A 14219-nucleotide genomic window follows, 5' to 3' on the forward strand; every position below is an offset into this window, starting at 1 on the left:
TTAGGACTCAATGTTTCGGCGATATGTTAAAGACGAGGCTAAATTATCGATTTTTACACATTTACTCAAAGTTTTTTTAGTGCAAATGGCACATTTTAAATGGTACGTTTCGTTCTTGTAAAATTGTAGTGGCATCAACGTTCAACCACTACAATAGTTACAACATTACAGGAGCTATATAATTGTAAGTACTCACTAAAAGTTAATTTACCCCCGGTATCTGAGGTATATTTAGCGGTAGTTTATCTATTCAAAAGTGCCAAAACTCATATAAAAAAAACGCTATTGAATAGATAAACTACTGCTACATGTACTCAGAAACCGGGCTTTAGTCATACCCACTTCGACCAGATTTAAGAACGTCTTACAAAAATTATTGAGTTTTCGTCTAATTGTGGATAATTGCAACGTAGTTTATTACCTACTTAATACGTCTGAATACGAATATTTTAAAGTAAAGTGTCGTTGAGTGCCATGTGTGATGTTCAAGATAAATATAATTATGCGCATAGAGATGACACGCGAACAAAACTATAATTACACTGACTAATTGATAGGATCGGAATTAGGAGACGTTTCAGATGATACACTTGAAAGTAAAATAGCTAGTTTTAGAACTTTTTTATCAGAATAATGGTCCCATGTGATAAGATGTATGGATGCGATTGATACAAGGGAAGTTTGTTAAGTGCCGTTCTTTAGTCTCTGCCTACCTCTATGGAAAAAGGGCGTGATTTTATGTATGTAAACATTAATCACCATTACGTACTTAATTAAACAAGTTAAATATTCACTGTACATTTTGTCTCGTATTTACTAGACAAGATACGGCACAGATTTGACATTTGGAAATTCAACCAGCATGTCACTGAACCGGTAAAACAAACCAAAAAACAATTTCCTAAACACTTCAACAACATGTTCCGTGACCCTAATCCTCTAACATTATTATGCTCTAAATATCAAGCTAATAAGAGAACAGTAGCAGTCAATAGCACGCACTTGCAGTTTGCAGTACAACTATCGCATGCCATCTTATTGGTGCCCGGCGAGCCGTCACTAAGAGGCTTAAAAACAATGTCTCCGTGCACACACGTGTTTAACATTTTGAACACAAAAACTAAGAAAAGAGAAAAGTTGCATGCTCACGATTCATCCTAGATGCTTCAAATGATTTTGTGAAAGAGAATTATTTGAAGTCGTAAAAACACACAACAGAATTGCTGCCATTAAAAATTAAAAACAAACGTGAAAAGTCCGTAAACTGAATAAGTTTGAAGGAACAGAACTAAGAGTAACTTATCTGAGCTCTATGAGGTCTATTAGTATTAAATAAGACCAATGAGATTATTTATTTTGCTCCAAACTCTTTTCTGAAAGGCTGATGAATAGACAAATCATTTAGCTTGTCGATTCGACCAGTAAGTTCAATGTGAACAGTCCGATACCAATTAAAAATATTTAAAACCCGAAACCATTTTTGAAAGGAATAAGTTTTACAATTTATTAAAATCCTAGACGCTATACGCTAAATACCTATAATAAAAAAAACAGCTTTTCTTATAAAAATGGCTGTTCAAATGAAACAAGACGTGTTAAATATAAAATTTATCTCCGATATTTATCCACTTAAGTAATAAGCACTTCTGATTCCTTGTAAATAGGACCTGTTACAACATCATAATTCATAATATCATTAAGAATTGTACAAATCACAGTGATATTTTAAATGAGATTATATGCATTATGTATATTAGTACCTACGCGTCCTATAAAAATACGAGTTAAGCCGAGATGCATTTATAGATTATAATACTAATCCCTGATTTATTCTGTATGAAAAAATCTATGGGACTTTTAAAGAAGTCATTATTTTTAAGTAAAAAATTGTGCGTGTTAAATGCCTGTTGACAAACTATCGACGTCTAAGTATCGACTAATGTTGTTTGAAAATCTGATCAGCGCCTCCAGCGGGCGCCATAGAAACTATTATTGCAGTATATTTTTAATGTCAAACCCACGAAACTCGATATTGAAGTCTGAAGAGAATTGCGCTATTGATAAGCGCCCTTAGGTGTGCTTGGACCAAATTATAAAGCACATTTGAAATACCATACTCTCGATTTTCGCATGTTTAATAAATAGGATACGGGAATTAACGCGAACACGCATTTAACCTTGGAACACCTAAATTTTCCATAGTACCAGCTATAGAAAATCGCTCTACAGGTTTAATTTCATTAATTTAAAAGAGTAAGTTGTACTTGAGTTGTTTATTAGTAGGGATAATGGTGATGGAGATAAAAACAAAGTACATTAAGTTGTGGTCGCACGAGACGTTGACCGGCGATGTGGTTAGCGACAAAATGCAAGTGTAATGTAATGAAATAAAACTTTTTTAATATACCTGCAATATCTTCTAACCACAAACATTGTTTGCGACATTTTTCTTTTTTTCTCTTAAATATAAGGGATATACACTAAAGAAACGGTGTACGGAGGTGAATGAAGCAAAAAAAGTTTGTAGGAATCGTACCAAGTGTCGTTCTTTGATCTCTGCCTATCCCTATTGGAAAAAGGCTTTGTATACACACTTCATTTATTAAGGAATCCATGAAAATGGAAAGAAAATCATTAATTTCATTTAAGTACTGCTGTAGTAAAGTAAGTAGTAGTTCCACTGATATTTCGATATTTTATATCTAAATTCGTTAAGCCGTTTTGCAGGATTTTGTAAGACGAAGTTTTAAAACTGAATTTTAACTGCCAACTAGATTTTACTGGATTTCGTGTTGATAGATTAAGGACTTCAATATAATGAACTTATCTTACTTAATTGAAAAACACTATACTTTTTGTGTATTACTACATAACATTATACTTACTATAAAGAATTCCCGTGCGGTTAACCAACACTGTGTGTACGTGTAGTGAAAAATGCGGGATAATATTGTGAATAATTACTATTCTTAGAAATAAATAAATATAATTTTCTGATGTTAAAATAATTACGTACATAATTTAATTATTAAAGGGAATATTTAAATACTCATTATTTGCTACTGAAAAGACTAAAGTTCGATATCTTATTTATAAAGACAGGCTTAAATCTACTACGATGAATAAGACCAGCTCAAAGTTAATTATAAATCTAACTCATTACTGCCCTACTGTTGGGCAAAGACCTCCTAACGAATCGAGAAGTAAGGTCTTGAGTCCACCACCAAGTGCGGATTCAGACCTTTGTATCCCTTCATAAACTGTTTTTTTTTTTTTTTAAAGACCACTCCCGCACTAAGAATTGCTCTTGTGTCGCGGGGACTTTTACAAACATAAAAAACAACGGACACAAAGCACAACCAGACCCGAAACAATTATTTGTGGATCGCACAAATAATTGTGCCGTGTGGGAATCGAACCCACGACCTCCCGTTGCAGTGGTATCGACGTGGCGACCTAAACCACTGCGCCACGGAGGCAGTCATTATTTAAATATTGTCAGACGTACTAGACTTTATTACGATGATTCCTCTCACCGTTAGAACTAGTGAGAATTATATCTTCACGGAATAATAATTATACTAATCGCTTCAAATATAACCAGTATCATTAAATATATATGCTGTTAAATACTCATAAAACATGCGCTTAGTGTTCGATATAACACGTATTTAATATCGATAAGTATGTGTAATCGTATTTTATAGAGTCATTAACATTAACTGTACTTTTATTATCAGTAATAATGATAATATGATCGTAACATTCAGCACTTATTTATTGTAATCTATGTTATATAAACTCTTCCGTTGTTGAGAGACGGCCAGACAATGCACAACCGAAACCACTGAATAATTTTTAAGAAACGATAATCACTTGTGATGTTTTCTGGCAAATATTTGGGTAAAGATATTTTTGCAATTATTTCTTAAGATAATATATAAGTTTCTTTAACCAACATTAACACTGGTAATTTTGGTATTACGTCCAAAAATTTCCTTTTTAACGATAGCCCAAAAGATTAACATATTTATTTTGTTATTTGGTAAATACTGAGATTAGTCGCATTCATTATCAGTAGTCTTTTCCTCATCCTTCTAGAAAATTCACCAGAACATGCATATTTCAGAATCGGATAATAAAATGAGTGTAATCTAGTCTAGTCGTAATAATATGTTATCGTATGAAAATATAAAATTTTATTATAGCCAATATCAACAAATTAAACTTTAGTTATGCAATATTAATTTCACCACTTTACCAAAGCACCTACAGATTGTAATCTAAGCCTGCAGCTGCGTTTTCAAATGTAAACATTATGTAGAGTTAAACAATTTCTAATTTGCACATTATCGTGGCTTGTAACAGTGTAACTGTGTAATTCACACGTTGGCTTTGAACCCAGGACCTCTGACTTAGCCACCAACGGTCTGCGTACACATTACTGCTATGTTTAAAGTTAAATATCTAGTCATCATTAGCCTAAATCATTTGTCTGATAATTATTATGATAAAATATATGTCTATTTTGATTCAATAAGTAACTTGTAACTTGAGTAGTAATTACCACGTTTTAAAATAATAAATGCTGTTTGCAATGCTGAAAATTAAATGCCAATTAAATTACTACTTCTTAGTTTTATTATTATGTATTTATTAAACAAGACCTATCCTAACTCGTCTTACCGCATTACGGTTGTCAACATGGAGGGCAAGTTCGTAACCACTAGTTACGGCTTATACAGTAATGTTTAACGACACCAACAAATACTGGCTGTAAAGGCAAATAGCAAAATAAACGCATAGCAAGCATTCCACATTCGTTACACAGTTTAGGACGCGATAAACGCACGAAGTGCTGCATTCCTGAAAATTTCAAAATGGCATTCCGTCAAGCTTACGAAAGTGCAGGCGAGGCGACAATGCATTGCGCACGCGGCGTCGGTACGTTGACCGCGGGAGTGACCCGGGAGTCGAGGTCAAGCGGTCACCGGTGTTAGGGCACGCCTACACTAAGCTGCCGATAGCCTCCGGCGAGCTACGCGCGCGGATCCAGCCTGACTTATTGTGGGAACTAAGGAATACGGGACTTTAACGTTGAAATATTTGTGTAGATTGAACAATTTTATGCGTGCCATTAAGTTTGATTGGTTTGTAATATGGCTTCAGTTTTCGCACAACTACTTAAGGTGCGGTTATTTTGTTATACTCTTGTCTTTAAGTCTATCTCTACCTTCTTGTAATCAAAACATCAATGCTTATTAATTCATAAAAAAAGCCTAGAATGAACGATCTAACTTTGAATCCAATAGTGTATTTCTCTATATAGAAACGGGTATTTAACGATTAGAAAGAAGTTAGAAAATGTTTATAAATATATTTAAAAACAACTTCAACTAGCGTCCCACTGACAAGGGTCTACTCTCGGAATTAGGTAGAGGTCAGGCAGTCTATAAAGATATACTTCTTAGATAAGAATATATTAACTATTAGTATATATATATAGTTTATAGCAAATTACTTCAGCGTTATATTATTGGAGACGGTTGTCCGGTCCGTGGCCGATTGTAATCGTATGACACTGGGCGGACACGTGTGACTAGCCTCTAACAACTACATACGAGACTTGGACCTTGTCACAATCGTCACCAATGTGGCACGAGAACTTCAAGTAGGTTTATGTTAAGTATAAAATATATAGATATTATTGGATTTATGTGTAAATGACTGGCATTTATTGACTTGATATTAGGTGTACTTGAATCTCCTTAATATGGGAGATGACTTAGGTATCTATTTATCTTTTACTAGCTGTTTCCCGTGACCCTATTCGCGTAGACAAGCTGTGCTATGACCTTTCTCGGGACTCAAAATGTCTTTGTACAAAATTTCTTATAACTTTCGTTTATTATCACCTAGATAGTAGATATCCTTTTTTTTAATTAATATAGCAGGTGGTCTTGCAATATGAATATGGTGATGCATTTAAAAAATATTTCAATTAAACAAAAAACAAAGCTTTAATTGAATATTCGCTCGATTTATAAAACGTCCCCAGGCTCTTTCAAGGCGTAACTTTCTCATTACTAGTCAGTTCAGGATCATAAAACGATTACAGCCAATGGAATATTAAAAAAGTAATCAATAAAGTCGCAGGACTAATACGCGGAACATTTTAATCGATTATTAAAGCGTATTAATCTTAAATATGGCCCGGCGCCATCTACCGGACGGATAATTGCATTTTAAAAGATGTCCGTCACGCGAATAAACGCAACTATGATGATGCACTGTGATACGCATGCGCAGTCAACATCGTAATTACCGCGCAAATTTGACGTTTCAGCCATTTTTAAGCTTTCGATAATTTGTTACTAGCTGTCATTCTTCTGTCAACAGATCTAAGACAGCGATTTATTTATTGCTGATTGCTGTGTAAAACAAAATGCCTTGCTTTTTGCAATTGAAAAGGAAATATCTGCTAGTTCACCGTGCGTTACCAAACGTTAAATTGAGATATGTTGCGCTTATCAGCGTGAAGGAGCGAATTATATTATTATTTATTTGATTATTTCTTATTGTTTTTATTTTAGTCAGTCACACGAAACACTAACGAATTGAATTGCCTAGGCGTAGTTTGTTTATTAGGCTCATTAGATTTACATCGGGAATCACAAATTTACTGTATCCCTTAAAAAAACATTTATTTTTATTTTATTTATTATATCTTATTGGAACAACAATTTTTTTAAAGAAAATCACAGACTTGAAAACCATAACTAATGAAAAAATATTGTGCTTTACATATTTTTTACATTAAATGGCCAGTATTATTGTCAATCGAATTCCCCAAGAAGTTTAAATACAAATCCTACAAATAATAACTCCTTGTTTTAACAACAGTGTACTTAAACTGTTAACATAATAATTTAAGACAGCTTCCGTTTCTCCGCATCAAGATAACAACAATCGCTACAGGGAAGTTTCAGCGTCAGTATTTTATTTAATAACCTCGTTTTTGCTGCGGGCACCGGCCATAAATACCGCGTAGGGTCTAGGACCACCGTACAACAGACTTGAACAATCGTACCTTAAGTGCTAGTCGTATAAATGGCGCAGACGTTACCCCCGAGTCATAACTGCATTATTAACAGTTACTCTGTGCATTTGAACATCTATAGATAAAGTTTATCGGTTATTGCTATCTGTATTTGCTTGTGATGATTAATTTGAATTGTTCCGTTACCTTTTTGGTATCACGTCTTGCAGGCATAGTTTAGAACACGATTTCTACATTTATCCATCAGACTTATTAATTACGCAATATTACTTAAGGAATATCGTTTAAATAATTGATTTCCCTTGAAAGGCTATATTAAGCTGAAATAAGGATTTTTACACACAACCCTTGATGGTCTTAAAATTCACAATTTCTAATTGTTTTAAACAGCTCGTTGAAACTTATTTTGAGCTATCATTAAATAAGACTTCTCTCTCTGTCCCTACAATTCAAATTCAGAGTTTACTACAAAACGTCTCAAGTTCCTATAGCCGACAACTTAGTAGAGAGCCTTAATAATTCTTAATACTTCCAGATTTCGTAGCAGTATCAAACAGGCCACCATCACCTGCACAATCCTTTGAGGTCACTCATGGGGTCACTGATGTTCTAATATGCGAACTTAACATACAAAGCCTTACTGAGTTGTTGAACAACAGTATAGCTAATATGTCTTACAAACAGTCAATTGAAACCTTCGCAAACAGCACCAATAGCAGTATTACGATTTCAGCAATAACCGTAATATTTTATAACCACACATTGTCGCTGGTACATGGCTGAATTACGGAAATCTAACATTACACCTTCTTACTCTGTTGGCAGTTTCCCGCGTCAGACAGAAGCGCGAGTTGTCTATGCCAACGTGTTATTTGTCTATGACTTGTAATTGAGTAACGATCGCACACGACTTGTTAGTTATTGCGGTATTCGTTTACCGACGGTAGCAATGGACTAGTTAAATTAATAAATAACTAGAGCAACTCCAGCAATAGGCCTGGTTTTACTCAAGCACTTGTTATGCGAACTGAATAGTCACATTGTTGAATTTTCTATGCGAAAAGGACAACACATAGTACTTTATAGAGCCTATTTATAACGCAATTCTTTGTTAAAGTTCCAATATTTATTGAAATAATTTTTGAAAACCAAAGATTCCGAATACTCTATGTAGAATATAGACCTCAGGAAAATCTTGAAAATTTGCAGAATTCTCTATTTCCTTACAATCTTCACCTATGGAAGTACTTATAAAATAAGATATCTAAGCGTCGCTGTAAACAATTTCAGCTCTAGAAACCTACATATCTATTTAACTCATTACTTTAATTACACACACGAACTCGTAGCCACTGACACAAAACAGTTCTCAGTTCTCCGGGAACGCAGTTACTTAATTCACTTAATTTTATTGACGTTCCGCGCGTGTTCCTAGAACATCATTATACCAGCCAGTCTGAATGTGGAACATTCCTCTTTCTTGTCATTGACACTAGTTATGTTCTTAATTTGAGCACGCACGCATGTTTTAATAGACCATAAAGAAAAGTGAATTGTTTTGAAAATGGAAATTTGACTTAATTTATAAGGTTTTTTAAGCCGTTGAACAAAGTTGCAAAAATGGAAATTCAGCTGCTTATGCGCGTTCATTAATTGGATAAAAGATTTTTTTTTTCTACTACCTACATACCTCTATTGACAGATTCTTCATGCATTATATGCATATAAATTCAGACCTTTTTGTATTAAGACTAGTGTAGGATGACAGTTTATGTCTATTCCAAATAAGTCTATCCGTAATCCACTGCTATCATTTATTGTGAATTTTACTTTAAAATAAAGTTTCCGTAATAAAACAAGGCTAATATTTCACTCTGGACTAGAATTCAGTAGCAATTACTAACCGGGTTATAAAGAGCAACACAACAGTCCGGGTGCGAGACAGGGTTATAGATCCCGCGCCAAAGTACTAGTTAACTAGTTGTACAAAATAAATAAACATTTATCTAATGAACAGTTAGTGAGACGACACACAAATCACGTTTGTATGTAGCCCATCGGTCGGATGCGCGCGCGCAGCTCGGGTGCGCCGCCAAATAGAGCACTGGGCTACCCGCTACTTGGCAGGCCTCGCTAAACTACAAGATAAACAAAAATAGCTGGCTCTTATTACATTTTATTCCTTTCTAAATTTAGTTTATTACTGCTGTAACATTTATCCGAGTAGAGCAGGAACCTGTTTTTTATTTCCCGTAATTTTGACTCTGAAAATTGGTACTTGACAATCTACACTCACAATCAATAAGAAGAAATCTTAGTATGATTACTAACATATAAATTAATCTTTATACAATATAACAAAGAACATTAGTGACCCCACTCTAGTCTACCTCTGCTTTGTAAGAAAACCTATCGGAATGATAAAATGACAGCTGAAATTAAAAACTGTCAAATCGGCCATTTATATTTCATATTCCGAACTATAGCCAAATAAAAAAATACAAAACCCAATGCTGCCAACGTCAGTGTCGCTTACACCGACCATAAGCACACAGCCACAGAGGTCGTATATCTTTGACGATGCATTGTTCTGAACAAACATCGAGTTGATGTAAAACTCGTTAAGTTATTCAGTTATGACAACGCTGTACACGCGAGTCGTGAATCTAAGGAAACGGCTACACTAACTGAATTTTGCATGACGTTTGTACATATTATGTGAAGCCTGTTTTGGTTGTCAACTTATAAACAAACGGATGACTTGCTTTACGATTTATTTGGAAGACATTTAAAAGTAGTTTTTATTTTCTACGCAATTATTTCAATGAAACAAAGTTTGTTTTTCTTTAAGTTTGTAATTTATCAATTTACATCATCAAGAATCTATTTTGTTTACACTGTTTTGGCATAAAGTATAAAAGATAACTGGAGGAAAGTGTATATTTAGGATTCTTACTATAGGTTGACATATCCAAGAAAGGACAGACCCCCAAAAAATACTTAAGAAAAAGACTACTGGCTTTGAAAATAACATGTAATTACATAATTAGTGTTATTATCTTTTACAGTTTGCCAATCCGTCTATCCGTTAACTTACTTTGATAGCACAAAGTGATTTATTATATTAATAACCTGATCTCATAGCTGTTTAGTTTAAATCTAGGACTTCCGTTTCAGCCATACAATCAGTAATAATACACTGTACAGTAAACTGTTAGAATATTGTACCAAGTTACGGGTTCATGACCTGAACGCAGTATTTGTGAAAAAGTGCACAATCGATTCGTTCGTGACGTACTGATCCTTTCATTTCTACTTAAAAACTCTTTATTACTTACTTCAAAATGATTTATTATCTATTTTGTCCAAATTACAGTGAATTTTGCCAATAAAGGAAAATTGTTGCTTTCTTGCTGTTAAATTCAATTTCCCTCTTTTCCTTTAAATTATTTTCTATTCTTTAGTTAACTATAGGCTTTTAAACCTAACAGTACATTGTCCAACATAATCACAATGAATCACACGATGTACAGCGTCTCTGTAAAGACGTTTATTACCTAACATGTTCCTTAAACGAACATTTTGTTGCAAAACTTTACTCAAATGTCTAATAGAAATTCTCAAATAAATAACGGTATAAACACAAGATTGTTAACATAGTAGCAGTAATAAAGCAGTAATATACCAGTAATATTTCTATAGAACAAACACTGAACAGACCCTTTCCACAAATCGTAAACTCGACAGACAGCCAGACAAAATATGAAACGTCAAAAGGGAGGTTATTAGTTGAAAGCTTTCTCAATGTAAATAATACCTAACTACCGTTCCTATGCTAATTGCTTTTGAAATATCAGACAACTGGCTGTATAGCTTCATGCCTTTGCTTTTATTTGTCTTCTCGAGTTCCATCTTGTAAGACTGTAAACAATTTGATGGCGGCGGACGCTTTCGTCGCTAGCACTCGCGGAATGTTGTAGACAGACGTATAAATGGAAAATAGGCGGGTGTTTCTTTTCATAAAACACTTAATGACGTTTAAGAATTTATGCTAAAGGCGATGCCGGAGAGGATTCTATTTAAATGAATACACAATCTTACTTGGACGTTTATTCTGTTTATAGTGTTGTAGCCTCAAGTTGTGTTTTCCATTTTTAGAAGAGACTATAAATAAGGAAGACGGATAATTTGAGCTCAGATATTCTTTAAATACCCTAGATCCCAAAAAATTGTATTTTTATTAACATTATACTTATGTTATATTATCTCTTGTTACAGATCATCGGTTATCTTGCTGTACATCGCGACAACAATAGCAGCACCATCACCAGCGTCATCAGCAACTTCTGACAATGACCTGGAGAAGAAAGAACCGACTACACACGAACTTCTCAGCTCTCTCGGCCTCAAGAAACTGCGGATACCGGCCGCACACCATAGGAAACGACTAGCGGAACAAGGCAGGAGGCATGCTACTGGAGACTCGAGGATGTATGTGATAAAACTGCCGCCTAATACGAGTTACTACAGTCATGCGGACCCCGCGCCGGCTGCAGCAAGGACATTACCTCTTCAGATGACTAGTAACGGCAAACCAGCAAGAGTGTATCATTGGAACATTCCTGTTCTACAAAAGTTCGCCAAAAACCGTCCTCAAGCGAGGTTTGATGACGATATTGTTGATGTCGAAAGCACGCCAACATGGCCGAAAGTAAACAACCACCCGAATTCACTTGACGCTTTGGCATACTACGTGCCGGCGAAGAAGACGTCTTTTAGAAAATATTTCTCCGGTAATGGAAAGCCTAAATCCTTCTACGTTATCGAGAAGAATAAGAAGTCTGCTGAGTACCACAAACTGCTGCCGTAATTTTAATGTGTTTTTTAACGATTTACGAACAATTCGAATAAGTCTGTGCCTCGAGTCGATTACTGAACAAATGAGTGCTAAGTATTTTATTTATTCTAATTTATTTTTTTATAATAACAGGCAGTCAATTTACACAATTAGAAGACTTATCAGGTGGAATTATGACAGCGGTTTTCATACATTTGCTGTTTCAGTTTATCTATGGAATAAACTATTCAACACTTATCTATGAATTGTAAAACTTAACCTAAAATATAAGTAAAACTATTCTTTAAAGGAATGAGAATCTTTGAGTCCGTAAATAAAAAAAAATAGTATAAATATATGCTAAAGGCAATCGTAAGTCGCTCGACATAGTTAATTGAGACGATCAATTATCTTATGTTCAAATGGTGACGGAACATTTATTAAGACACCGCGCTGTATTATCGTAATACGTGCATGTGTCTGGAAACTTAATAACTGTCCCCTTTAAACAATTCCGAACGCAAATTTGATTGAAGCACAAAAATAACCTCCTTTAAAGCTTCAACTATTTAAAAAAACATAAAGAAATCTAGACTGTTCTAAAACAAAACTTAAGATAACTTTCTTGTTTTTCGACAAATATTTATTTTACTGCATTTTAAGAATTAAACTAGCAGTGATTAATTTTAATATCCGATTAAGTGACATTAATACACGACAATCACTGCAATCTATAAAAAATTAAAGAATTTAGCTTTCTAACGGCTAAAAAGCATAAATTCTTTACATTTTCATAGAAAATAAGATTAAATATTTATTTATTTTGACGGTATCCCGTCATTTTTTGTATGAAATATTTCGAGGCTAATTAGCAGTCAACATATCTCATGTAATCATAGTAACATAACTCGCGTTGTAAATAAATTATGCTTTTGCGTAAATAATAAGAGTAAATAATGTAATAATCTATAGGTGCTTAGTTATTATAGGAAGACTGTGTCACGAATTTAAATTATTATTTAGATATAGAATACGATACAGCTAAAATATACTTAATTATCTTAGTGATAAAGTAGCATTTTTTATGTACGTACACAGAAAAAAGTGCTTTAGTGCTTATATAAATTTGAAATAAGTGCTTATGTGACTCTGAAATATTGTATTTTATATCACTATTTGTAGAAAAACTATTTATGAATCGCCAGATGACTTTAGTACGACATTATAACAGAAAATGTTTGTATAAAAACGTGAAAATATGAAATAGAACAATGTTTTCTGCTGATTAAAAAAATTCTGTAAAGTATTTCTTCTATTTCTATCTACTTGCAGAAATTCATTAAAAAGCACTAGGGCTACATAAATATGAGAGTATTTTCAATGTGTACGTACTCAATAAATAATACTGACGCCGATCATTAATTGCGTAAGATTCTTCTGTGCATTTATTTGTTAGTAACTATTAACTAATACTCTCACTATATATTTTCAAACTATATGATCATTAAGGCATCTACAAGTGGTCACACACTGAACAAAAATAGTTTTCGGAAAGAATACTTGTGAGTTTCAAAACACGAGTAGAAATGTTTGTCAGCGCCCCTATCGGAAAGTTAGGGAACTAAAACTTTTTACTTCTTTGAAAAATGTTATACGAGAAACTTTACGAAATCTAGCTTTGTATAGTTGTTATAGTATGGCTACAAAAACATCGAGTAATATTTCTTCCGTTTGAAGAAAATTGTGTATGATTTTATTTGAAATATTATTATAATATTGTAAACAATGTACGAGTAGCACTTTTCTATGTAAAGCCTATGCTATTAATACGCACATAGTTGTACTGTATCGAAGACTTGAAAGTAAATAATTATAAATAATTAGGCCGAGGCGAAGCCATTGCTTTAACCGTGTAATTTAAGTTGTTATATTAGATGTAAGCTTATTTTGTACAACATACCTACGTAATGTAAACTAGAACAATAAATATTTTATTAAATTATTTTGAAACGTTTTATTTTGACCAAATGCTAAACTGAAGTAACAGCAGCACCTGAAAGCGGGTTCGATTCCCACACACAAGTCAACGGTAACAATAATATAAAATAAATCAAGTCTATAGAGTATTTGGGGTCATTTAATTATACTTGCAGGTGACGTAAAACTTATACTTATTAACTTATACAATAAACATTAGAGTAAACTTCATGAAATAAAAAAACAGCAAAGTTGCGGGACGGGTAGGAAAGAGATTAGTTTTTTGAAAGAAAAAAATATCTTATTCAGCAATAATTTAACAATAATTAAAAATTGAATTAAGCG

General features: G+C 33.6%; 1 protein-coding gene across 1 annotated transcript in view; it reads left to right on the plus strand.

Moving 5' to 3' along the window:
• The window catches only part of LOC142975083 (uncharacterized), a 52594-nt gene extending 38695 nt beyond the window's left edge, over window positions 1–13899 (plus strand). Inside the window, exon 2 of the mRNA XM_076117737.1 lies at window positions 11339–13899. Within this exon, the coding sequence (XP_075973852.1) occupies window positions 11339–11930 (592 nt within the window). The 3' untranslated portion in view covers window positions 11931–13899. The remainder of the gene's footprint in view (window positions 1–11338) is intronic.
• The last annotated feature ends 320 nt before the right edge of the window (window positions 13900–14219 follow it).

This window comes from Anticarsia gemmatalis, chromosome 8 (assembly GCF_050436995.1).
Source record: "Anticarsia gemmatalis isolate Benzon Research Colony breed Stoneville strain chromosome 8, ilAntGemm2 primary, whole genome shotgun sequence".
Classification (NCBI taxonomy): Eukaryota; Metazoa; Arthropoda; class Insecta; order Lepidoptera; family Erebidae; genus Anticarsia; species Anticarsia gemmatalis.